The sequence below is a fragment of the Myotis myotis genome, unplaced genomic scaffold, assembly GCF_014108235.1.
Source record: "Myotis myotis isolate mMyoMyo1 unplaced genomic scaffold, mMyoMyo1.p scaffold_m19_p_12, whole genome shotgun sequence".
NCBI classification, from domain to species: domain Eukaryota; kingdom Metazoa; phylum Chordata; class Mammalia; order Chiroptera; family Vespertilionidae; genus Myotis; species Myotis myotis.
The window spans coordinates 2,601,407-2,613,528 of NW_023416316.1; the positions used below are offsets into that span (position 1 = coordinate 2,601,407).

The 12,122-nt window shown below is 45.4% G+C and overlaps 1 protein-coding gene across 4 annotated transcripts in view; it reads right to left on the bottom strand.

Moving 5' to 3' along the window:
* The window catches only part of FUBP3 (far upstream element binding protein 3), a 53,806-nt gene extending 44,050 nt beyond the window's left edge, over window positions 1-9,756 (bottom strand). For 3 of the 4 annotated variants that reach the window (XM_036329338.1, XM_036329339.1, XM_036329337.1), the window contains exon 1: window positions 9,590-9,754. In XM_036329338.1, coding sequence (XP_036185231.1) covers window positions 9,590-9,673 — 84 coding nt within the window. In that variant the 5' untranslated portion in view covers window positions 9,674-9,754. Of the gene's footprint in view, window positions 1-9,589 lie in introns of all 4 variants that reach the window. The other variant, XM_036329344.1, reaches the window with a different exon arrangement.
* Window positions 9,757-12,122: the final 2,366 nt, after the last annotated feature.

Here is a 12,122-nt window from a genome sequence, read left to right on the forward strand (position 1 = left end):
CAGATTTGTTCTTAAGTCATGTTTGCTTCAGGCATCTATAACTAGGGAAATTTGTAATAATGGTTAAGAGGTGTAGCTCTGAAGTCAATAGACTGCATTTAAACTTTGGCTAAACAAATATTAGATACAAGTTTAACATTAAAATATACAATTGCATCACCATTTACATTGATATTTCATTGTATATTACAATATACCATAAAATTCAACGTGTTCGTTTCTTCATATAAATGTAACTTTATTCTAGGAAATATGAAATACCTACTAAAATAACCAGTTAAAATGTAATGAGTGCTCACTATGCGCTAGGTACTCTAGGAGCATTTTAAACATGCTATCTCATTTATTCCTTACAATGATTCTCTAGGAGGCTGGTGTTATTTCCATTTTTTAAAAAAATATTTTTTTATTGATTTCAGAGAGGAAGGGAGAGAAAGAGAGAGATAGAAACATCAATGATGAGAGGGAATCATTGATTGGCTGCCTCCTGCACGCTGGACTGAGCCTGCAACCCAGGCATGTGCCCCTGACGGGATTCGAACCTGGGACCCTTTGGTCCGCAGACGGACGCTCTATCTACTGAGCCAAACAGTCTAGGGCAGCGGTTCTCAACCTGTGGGTCGCAACCCCTTTGGGGGTCGAACGACCCTTTCACAGGGGTCGCCTAAGACCATCGGAAAACACATATATAATTACATATTGTTTTTGTGATTAATCACTATGCTTTAATTATGTTCAATTTGTAACAATGAAAATACATCCTGCATATCAGGTATTTACATTACGATTCATAACAGTAGTAAAGTTATAGTTATGAAGTAGCAACGAAAATAATTTTATAGTTGGGGGTCACCACAACATGAGGAACTGTATTAAAGGGCCGCGGCATTAGGAAGGTTGAGAACCACTGGTCTAGGGCATTATTTCCACTTTTAAGATAAAGAAAAGTGAGGTTCAGAGAAGCTGAGTGACCTGTCAAAAATCATGCATCTTGTAGTAGCAGAAATGGTATTTAAGCCCAGGCATGCCTGACTCAAGTCTATAACCACAGCACTAAGCTACCTCTCTTTCCTCCACCTAATACTTTCTTAAACATATTTCACTTCTCAAGGATTTAAACCTAGTGGTTCACAGTGCACAGACCTCAAGCAATTCCTCACATCGCAACTGATCATTCTGAGCAGCAGCTGCTAAGGAAAGTAGGGTACATTCTCAGTTAATGGCATGGGCCAGAAAACAAGCCACCGAAGCCAGAATATCCCTACAAAACCAAGGCCACTTCAGTTCTTATCTGAAAGCATGACCTTGAGGGGACTCTGCTACCGATTTTCTACCACTTCCATTACTTTTCCCGCTTTGGAGCGTAGGTGGGGAAGAGAATGGGTTATCTCACTACCTGCGCTATTTTAAGCACAGAAAAAGATGAAATATAAACGTGATAGACTTAATTTAACCTCCACTGCCGGTAGCCAGCGAAAATACGAAGGAAGGGAGCACTGGCCCAGGAGTCAGTCAAGAGTTAGGTTTTCCAGCCAGATCTTCCAGTGTATGACCCTGGGCAAGACCCTCAATGGCCTTGCTCCTCGGTGTACACACCTGTGAAATGCAGGGACGAACTAAACCAGTGTGTTCCACAGAGGGGTACACAGGTGATTTTGAAAAAGGTGCATGGATGAATATATATATATATATATATATATATATATATATATATATATTTTTTTTACAGTTACCTTCAATACATGGCAAAGTTTTTCATTTATGACAATGCTTTAGCTTCCTTTTTGAAAAATATTTCAAACAAATCCAAATTTTAAAATGATTTTAAAATATTAACAGAATATTGAAGGTTCACTGCTATGGCAAAAATCACAAAGATAGGACACAAATTACTGAAGTTCACAAACATGGCGATTAATTATTCCCAGTGCACACCTTTAGAACTAAATTTCTCTGTTGACAGGTTTTGTAATCAAAGCTCATCCTATAAACCCAAATAGGAAGCTGTGACTGTGTCCACAACTTTACACTGATTAGAACTTTATATTAAATGGAAACGGGCAAAGCCATCGAGCACCACCAAGTCTTCCACATACGATGTCCATGCTATCAAAATAGCTGCTGATGATTTTCAGGGATCCAATAAGTAGAGGCGGAAGCTCACATCACCCAGGGAGCAGGAACCCAACTTACCCCCCTGAAACCCCTTTTCTACAGTTCCCCAGAGTGGCCTTGCTCGGGACCTGGAGAATGCACGGGCTGGACTGAGAGTCTCTGCTCCCCACGGCCGAGCCGGGGGCTAAGAGAAGTTCAGAGGGCAGGGGCTGGAGTCAGTGCACAGGGGCAAGTCCTAGTTCTGCATCCCACTACCTGGTGGGTCACAGTGAAGACAGCACTATATCAAATTTACTGCACTAAAAGCCTGCTGTTGCCCTCATTTAATCTTCACAGTGACCTTATAAAGTAGCTACTATTCCCATCACTGTGGGTTTGGGGCCTGCCTGGAATTGTATCCATGGGGATAACAGGGTAACAATGTAGAGCAATGCCAGGCACATGGTAAGGAACAAGACCGTTTGCTATTTTAACCTTTCACTGAAGAATAATGCTCCAGAAAACTACACGGATACGTTTATAGCTCACTGAATTTTCACTAATGAAAATGCCTGTGCAACTAGCATCCAGGTCAAGAAACAGAACATCACCAGGGCCCCAGAAGCCTGCCTCGGGCCCCCTTCAGTCACTACACAACCCCACCTCCCCTAAGGGTAACCTCCTAACTTCTAATATTAGCTAGTTTAAAAAATTATTACTAACATCAATTATCTCCATTTTACACATAAGGAAACTTAGGCTTAAAGAAGGTAGATAACTTGTCCAGTGACTAAGCTAGTAAGTGGCATAACCAGAACTTGAGCTCATATAGTCTGAAGCCAAGCTCTTAATAACCACTTCACTACTTTACCACCTGGGAATTTTGTGACTATCAAATGAGAGAACATCTATGAAAGTTGTGCCTCGCACCGAGCATAACACAAGCTCAACAAATGGTAGCAGAAGTGTTGGCAGAGATGGGGCCCCGGCTGGTCCTGCCCTATTTACTGGCATTGCCAAAACAAGGAATTCTATATACCAATCAAGTAAGGTATCAGCTCTTCTTAATACCTTTTCCTGACAACTTCGTGCTGCCCACATTTGGGGAGAATTAAATACCCCCTTATCTGTGATTGCAAAGCACTTGATAACCTAGCTCTAAATAGCAGAATCTCACCGAGAAAGTTACTGGTTCCATTGTCTCCTCACAAGGAACTCTCTGAAGAGTGGACCTTCTCAATCACCTCGGTAACCCTGGACAAAGAGTCCTTCACTGGGAGCTCCAGGGCTCAGCTTGATAAATTCTTGAATTTATATACAAAACCAACACATATCTCTGAGGAGTTCAAAGTTTTGAAGAGTCTTTAAAAGGTCCATGTTCTGCCCGGCTGATGTGGTTCATGGTTGCAACCCATGAACCAAGAGGCCGCCGGTTCGATACCCGGTCAGGGCACATGCCTGGGTTTTGGCCTGGATCCCCAGTGAGGGGAGTACAGGAGGCAGCTGATCAATGTGTCTCTCTCATCAATGTTTCTACCCCTCTCCTTCTTAAAAAAAAAAAAAAAATCAATAAAAATATATCTTAAAAAAATAAAAAGGTCCATGTTACCAAAGTTAAAGAACAGCTTCCCTAATGCATGGCAAAATGCTTGGTTCTCATTAAACATTTGCTAAATTTGCCCTAGCTGGTTTGGCTCAGTGGATAGAGCCTTGGCTTGCGGATCAAAGGGTCCCAGGTTTGATTCCAGTCAAGGGCATATTATACCTTGGCTGCAGGCTCCTTCTCAGCCCAGGCCCTGGTCAGGGCTCACGCAGGAGACAACCAATCGATGTGTTTCTCTCACATCGATATTTCTCTCCGTCTTTCCCTCTTTCTTCCACTTTCCCTAAAAATCAATGGAAAAATATCCTTGGGTGAGGATTAACAAAAAACAAACAAAACATTTGCTAAATTTAAAGTGCACATGGAGAAACCCGTCTGTAGGAAAAATGCTAAGATGACCAGCTGAGGCTGCAAGCCGAAATACTGTTCCAGCTGTTCCCCCACCAAAGACCCTAACAATGGCATGTCCAGTAGCTCTCTCCCCTCCGTTCCATCTAATTCCACCAGCATCCTTTCAATGCTTTGTTCAAAGACTGCTGATGTCTCACTGAAATGAAAACTATGCAACTACCTCTGCAAAGGAACCAAAATCCTTCTTAGAATGCACAAGACATGGGTCTGAGAACAATGTCTATATTATTTGTGTGCCTCTGAGAAAACTGCTTTGTTTCCCTTTGGCTTATTTTCAAATATAAAATGAGAGATATAACCCTTGTCCCGAATATCACACCTGGTTGTTGTGAGAATTTAATCCACAGTAAGATAAAACCAGCTGCAAAGTTGTCTGATCTATCTTTGCACTGTCCCAGCATCCAGCAAGCAGCCCTGGACTCAGCAGATACTCAAATAAAGGGCAGGTAATCTGAATCACACCACTACTTCCATTAACACCACTCAGTCTTGCAAGTGATTTGCTCTCATCTGGTATTCAGATAAAAGTGCCTCCAATAGAAATATTGGCTATTCTTTCCCAAGTGTCTTTACAACGAAACTCAAAATGCAAAACATTTTCCAGAGAGACAGTTCTTAAGGGTAAAAGGACTGCACAGAAAAGCTAGGGAGAGGAAAGTTTGAACAGACACCCAATACAGTAAGTCCTCACTTAACGTCATAAAAAGGTTCTTGGAACCACAGGGAAATAACATATAAAGAAACTAATTTTACTGTGCTAATTGACATAAGTAAGAGTAAAATTCCTATGACATCTCATCAACATTATAACAAAACAATATTGAACGAAAAGACGTTATTTGAGGACCTGCTGTATAACGTATTATAAAGCAAAAGAGCCAAAATAATATGACCAATTTTTTTTTTTTTTTCAAATCCAGCTCATGGCCTTGAAGGGACCACTGAGATTATTTAGCTCAACATTTCCTAAGTTTGATCCACAGAATGGAATTTGGTTTTATGAAAAGAGGGTATGAAGTGATTTAACTTCAGGACATTTAGGCCTTAGTGCACATAAGCATACTAAAGGCTCTAAGAAGCCTTGTAGTAAAGAAGCCAATTCACCTTTATTTAACCCCGTATTCCCCATGGAAGACATAGGAACAGCCTGTAAATCAAATGTTGGGAAAGACTAACCTAGCCTAAGGTCACGCAGCTACTTGCAGGAGCCTTAGATTGCCCAACTCTCCTCCCAGTTTTTTCCATTATAAATTTCAAATAAAACCTAGAAATGATGGGCTCACAATTGAAAAAGGATAAGAAAAATAAAGGCTGTGGATAGGCACCCCAACGGGCAGTGTAAAACATGAGCAAAGTGGTAGGAATAAAGGCAACCAGAGTCAACGCGTGTGCAAAGGGGCAGAGGCCCTCAGTCCTGCCGAATACAGTACTGCCACTGCAAAGTGCGGGAGCAGTGCGGGAGCTAGGAATCTCCATGTTTTATGTGAAATCATTCTGGTTCCTAAGTGCTGGCACTGTGTGAGTCGAACAAGGCATGCCTGCAGGCCCACTGGGAGCCTTCCCGAGCCCGTGGGCCATGGGTTTAAGAATTCTGGTCCAGGGAAATCTGAATCTACAAATAATTGGGACTTCAGAGTCATCCCTTCCCCTCTGAAATCAATAAAAAATATATATATTTTTAAAAATAAAATTTAAAGATAGTCTCAGATGAAAATGAGAAAAGCCTTAGAGGCACACACACTATTCACTCAGAGTCCACCTTTCAATACCAAACATGAGGTTCAGTGCTTGCACTAGTGTAGTGACCCAAAAGGACCCAGTCCCGTCGCCAATTCTTTAACAAGGGCTCGCTCTTTGCAGGGTACGCTGCTGGGTCCTATCAAAGAGAGAGAAGCAGCCCACAGATTTCCTGTAGACACTGGTTTTCTTCAAGTGTCTGAGCAAGCTAACACGAACACACATGCAGGAGTAAGTCCCTGGTGAAATGACTTGAGATACTGAAGCACAGAACTAAGAGATGGTCTCAGTGGAGTATAACTGAAACTGACTGAACAGGCAGCACACTTGACTTTGAGTCAGAAGCGTCATACGTTAAGGCAGGGTGTCTCAGGGAGTATCCAACACCAACGAACAGAGGCTTTTCCTTGTAATGGTGGATGCACATTCCCTGAAGCAGATCTGGTGCTTGTGTACAGCACTCAGGCCAAATCACCTACTGCCCAGGCTCAAAGTGTGAGCCAGCAGCCCTGGGAGGCATTCTCTGGAGGCCCCTCACTAATCAATGTATTTTTTTAAAGTGCTGGTAAAGAATAGGTTCTAATGTTACTCTCTATTGATTCTACAATGGCTTGATCACAATCATTTGGGTGCAGAATCAACATAATGCTCAAATCCCTGAGGCACCAATTACACTGTATTCATGTGGATAGAATACTCTGGAGTTACGCAATACAGAGGCACTGACTGGGTCTAGAGAACCTTCAAGTCCTAAAAAGCATTAGCAGTTTGGCCAGATCCTTTCTTCTATTTACTAGTAGTTGATGACCGGCAGACAGTTGGTGGAGCTTATGGAAGGCTGCTGGGAGTCTGTAATACACTGTGATTTCGCACTGTCTTGTTAACATGCAAATGCGCAGGCACTTGATGACGGATGCTCCTAAACCAGCAGTGGGCTTTCTGGAAAGATTTTCTATACTTAGAAAACAAGGTAAAACAGATTTTTATCTCCTCATCCATAATCTCCATGAGGTCCCCTTATAACCTAGAGCAGTGATGGCAAACCTTTTGAGCTCGGCGTGTCAGCATTTTGAAAAACCCTAACTTAACTCTGGTGCCGTGTCACATATAGAAATTTTTTTGATATTTGCAACCCTAGTAAAACAAAGACTTATATTTTTATATTTATTTTATATATTTAAATGCCATTTAACAAAGAAAAATCAACCAAAAGAATGAGTTCGCGTGTCACCTCTGACACGCGTGTCATAGGTTCGCCATCACTGGCCTAGACAGACAGGGTAGAGGTGCAGCGTAGCTATAGGACAGGATAACCTATTTTGGCTTTGAGTCCACACCCCACCCTCTCTAAACAAGTTGAAAAAATAGTGCTTTCTTTTTGCTAACCTGCCAATGACAGGAGAACTGAACATGATGGTTTTTTTAAATACCCAGCAGTATTCGATATTCATCTTTGGGACTGAATCAGATCATATTTCCACACTGTGTACTTCCCTACAGAATGGCTGGATTATCCAGTTGTGCCAAACACTGAAGTATAACTGAAGCTGACTGAGCATTCAGCACACTGGACTTTGAGTCAGAAACATCGTATATTAAGTAAGCAAAAGCACAAGGAGGCTTCTAGATGCTAGCAGGGAAGTTGAGTAGATTGGGTACTGAACCCTAAGTACCCAGACTTAATAGAAACTGCAGGTTCAAATCCCAGCAGGATCAACTCATATGCTATGATCATCTTCTAGATAAACTGAGCACCATAGAGCTTCCTGCTCTCTGACAAACTGACGAGGGCCTTACAGACTGTTGCTGGTGTTTATGAGGGCACATAAGAGGGGGAAAGCTTTGCAATCATTTAAATAAATACAGTTTTTACTCCCAGTTACTGCTGGGGGAAAATCGCTGTGTATACTACAGAGAAGTAGAACCACATCATCCAGATGCCCAAGTAACATGAGATCCTTTCAGGTAAGTTTTACTATAAGCATACAATATTTTAGACTTCCAACATGCCATTTCTCGCCCAATGTAAACCTATAAATAAATCTAAAATTACCCACAAACCTGTTTTTTTCTTTAGTTTTTAAAGGCCATCAAATCCTTGGAGATAGTATCGACCTCCAGCAGTTAATATTCAGACGTCACACTTACAGCAGTGTCTTCATTGGGCTTATTCCTGCTCCAGTCAATGGTGCATTTCAGAGCTGGGAACATTTCCAATGAAGCTCCTCTGCTAGTAGTACAACCACTGCTCCAACAACCCACATTAGGTCAGCATGGAACAGAGGGTCGCCCTCCCTCCTGAGTAGGTTGTCCAAGAATATGAGCTCAACCACTGGCTCAAGAGAAGCAGAAAGTGTTCTCAATGGTTCAAAATTCATTTTACGTTCAACTAGATAGGCCTTCTGCACACCGAGGCTCTGAGCTCTTTAGGGTAGGGACTGTAATTCTTCCTGGACACAGGAGGCCAACAAGGTGACTGTCCCACATCAGCACTGAGTGAAGCCATTACATATTAGTAGCCAGTGAGAAACAAGGTTCAGGACCTTGTGCTGGAGAGGAGAGCATGCAACACGCTGGCACGCAGAGAGGTGGAAGGGGAGCGGGAGGGCATGTTCATCCATGACAGCCACTGGTTGGCTCTGAAGTCTAAGTATGATGGATACTCACTACTGTACTGGTTGGTGCCTAGGCAGTAAGTAACAGGCCATCAGATAAAATTTTAGGTGGAACCAATACGTTTGGAAAGTTCTGGGATCCAACATAATGTCTACAGGAGCATCAGTATTAAAATGAAAAGTCAGTATCTGGGACACGGGAAGGGTTCCCTCCCCTGGAATACTGGAAAGAGATGTAAAGACCACATCTTCAAGCGACCGAGTGGATCTTCTAATACAATGAGTCCTGCGGCTTTCTGTTAGGAATCAAGCAGTAATTAGTTACAGCCCAACTTTTACAACGTCAGTCAGCATGCCTACAATTCAAGAGGAAGAGACGATGACCACAGCAGAAGTTTAGGTGTTAGCGCTACCTTGTAAGGTTTACCCACAATACAAGGATGTGTTCTGTTCGAAGTCCCACGCCCGAAGCCCCATATGGCAGGCCCGATATTCATTCTCCAGGGAAGCATGTAACCTCTTAAAATCAGTTCATTTAACTCTGACAAAATGCACCTCACTGTCAGATGCGCAAGTTTCTCTGCTGGAATGAGTCCACATCACCTTCTCCCCGAGAGTGGAGAAACTATGGCCCAGAAGGGATTTCTACCCCTTACGGACCACCCACAGCCACTTCACACTCTCCGTGCTTCCCTCTCCAAGGGGACCCCCCCAAAACAAAGTACTCCCGAGTTAGACGAAGTCCCAAGACGATGTTTTCCAAGTATAGAAGCTACTGGGCCTGAGACAGCCGCCTCCTGTCTATACCCGGGTCCTCACCGTGAGCTCCCCAACCGCGAGCCTCAGAACCCCGCGCTGGCAGCCGCGAAGGTCCAGCTCCCGCCCCACGCGATGGGGCAGGCGTCCGGGGCAGCCCCGTCCGAGACCCGCCCGACAGGCTGGGCCTGGGCCTCGCGGAGGCGCCCCATGCCCGGGCTCCTCGGGCTGCAGGAGCCCCAAGGCACCGCCAACCCCGACGGAGGCGTCAGCCGGGCTGCCTCCCGCCCCCAGGCCGACCCCCTCCTCCCCTCGGGCTCGGGCCGGCCCCGCCTCGGGCTCCCCTGCTCCCGCCAGCCGGCCGCGCGCGTACCTGCCGGACCCGGTGCAGGGCGTCCACGAAGCCCTCGGCCTTCATCCCCACCGGAGCGCTCTGCCCCTGCACCAGCTCCGCCATTACCGCCCCCGCCGCCGCTCGGCTCCCGGTCCGGCCTCCCCCTCCGCTTGGGGACCCGTAGCCGGAAAGGGAAAGCTGCCCCACTTCCGGCGGAAGGGAAGACGGGACACTCGACGCGAGAGAAGCCGCGTCGCGTCTGAGGGACCGGTCAGGCCACGTGACCGCGGTCCGGCCGGAAGTGGGGGGCGGGGCCGCGGGGGCGGGGGCGGGCCCCACGCGCGGGGCCGCCGTCGGGTCTGGAAGGACAGGTCGCGGCCCCGCCCCCCCGGCGTGATTTGGTCCAGGTTGGTCCATGATGCTAACGGGCTCTTGGGGCTCGGATGGGGCCCGAGGCGTCCGGCTGGCGGCCGCTTGAAAACTGAGAGAGGTTGAGAGAGGATGACGTGGCTCTCCCTAGACAGCATCCAGCAGGGCCGGCTCACGGAGAGCCTGCCCCTGGCAGCCCTCCCAGGCGTGGCCATTGGTTTGGGAATATTGGGAACTGAGCGCTTTGAAATGGCACCGTGAGGACCCAAGGGGAGGCTGGAGGACAAAGGACCACAAATGTCAGTGCCCCATGTTTGCAGGGAGTCCCAGGTCTGAGTTCCTGCACCGTCATCGGTTTGCTGGAGGATGGGCTAACAACACACCTGGGGTTGCCTAGCGACACAGCTGGGGTTGCCTAGCGACACACCTGGGGTTGCCTAGCGACACAGCTGGGGGGGGGGGGACGCTCCCAGTGGAAAACCAGCATGGCGTCCTCTCACACATTACTCACTCTGGGACTCGGAGGAAGCAGGAAATTCCGCAGGACCACCTTTGCTTCCGTGCCTGTTGAGTCAAGACTGACGTTATTGCAAGAGGGCTTCTTGGGATGCTTAACGTTTTGTCCACGGTAGTAGCTAGGTATAGATATTTCAAGGCAAGCGAAGGAGTCCTAGTGCAGGAACACACTGAGCCTTTGAGGTGGACCTTAGAAATGAGCAAACAAAACCCCAGAAAAGAAGCAAGGCTTAGGGGCTTCTAAATACACCTTGTTGGAGGCAAGTATGATACCAAGGAGTTAGGTTATAATGGAGAGTCATGTCAAGCATTTTATGCCTAACTTGAAGTTACGAAGGCAGATAGGCACTGAGAAAGGGAAATAAAAAAGTAAAATCCGCCTGGCCGGTGTGACTCAGTGGTTGAGCGTCCACCTATGACCCAGGTCACGGGTGGATTCCCAGTCAGGGTATATGCCTGGGTTGTGGGCTCCATCCCCAGTATAGGGTGTGCAGCTGATCAATGCTTCTTTCTCATCATTGATGTTTCTCTCTCTCTCCCTTCCTCTCTGAAATCAATAAAAATACATATTTTTTAAAGAAGTAAAACCCATTGTGGCTTCTCTGGATCCCCTGTGTCAGCATGCAGGGCCAATAACTGGCTGATAATTAAGAGCAGTCCTTCATTTGTTAATGACTTCAGTACCAGGCTGTGACTTCCTTAGGAACGGAGTCTGAGTTCTATCTGTCCCTGTATCTCTAGAGTTCGGCACATAGTAGGTCTGTAGGAAACTTCTTTAGAACTGAGCAATGCCAAATTAGAAAAATTCCTAGATTATGGGAAAATAAAAGAATTTGGCAAAATTGCAACATGGAAGATGATCATTTTCAGACAAAATGTTCCAACCCCTGTAGGAAAGCAGGTAGTGGGTTTGTTGCTGTTACGGTGCTCTCCTGAGGCGGGCCAACACCTGCCAGCACATCTGTTTGTGCCCCAGCCTGGGTGGGCTGACTGTTTTAACTTTGCTTGTAAAAGTCAAGGATATGTCATCAGCTTTCAGGAACACGGATGGCTTCACTGACCCAATTTTAGTGATACTTGTGTTTTGAATATATATATTTTTAAATCTCGTATGTTTATTCATCTACATTCCAGCTGGTTCTTCGCTGAGTATAAATAGTGAAATCAGGGTCATTGGCCCAAATATAAGGTATGTTAACGTTTGCTCCAAAGACCACAGAATGTCTGGGTAGGAAGACAAGGTTCTGTTTCTCCCTCTTTTACTGGTTGACCAGCTTTGGGCAACTCACTTATTTCTTGGGGCACATCACTCAAACCCCTTCAAGTCTGCTGTTATATGTTCTACTATCACCCCGGACTTCATCATCTTAATGTTTATCACCACTGCTTTTACGTCACCATTTAATTATTTGTTTATTATCTGTCTTGTCTATTATGATAAAACCTCTACTGAGACACACTGTGCTTGCCTTTATCATTGCTCTCCCTACCACCTAGCACAATGCCTGGAATTTCGTTGGCACTAATCCATTTCATGTTCACTTTTGCATAAGGTGTGTAGTATGGGTCTGCCGGGAGCCGGTCCATCCTTGTTGTTTCAAAGGACCTGGCATATATGGCATACTGTTCTTAATATGTTTGCTCACCTTCTTGGCACTATGTGTTTTAACCAAGGTCTCTGAGAAAG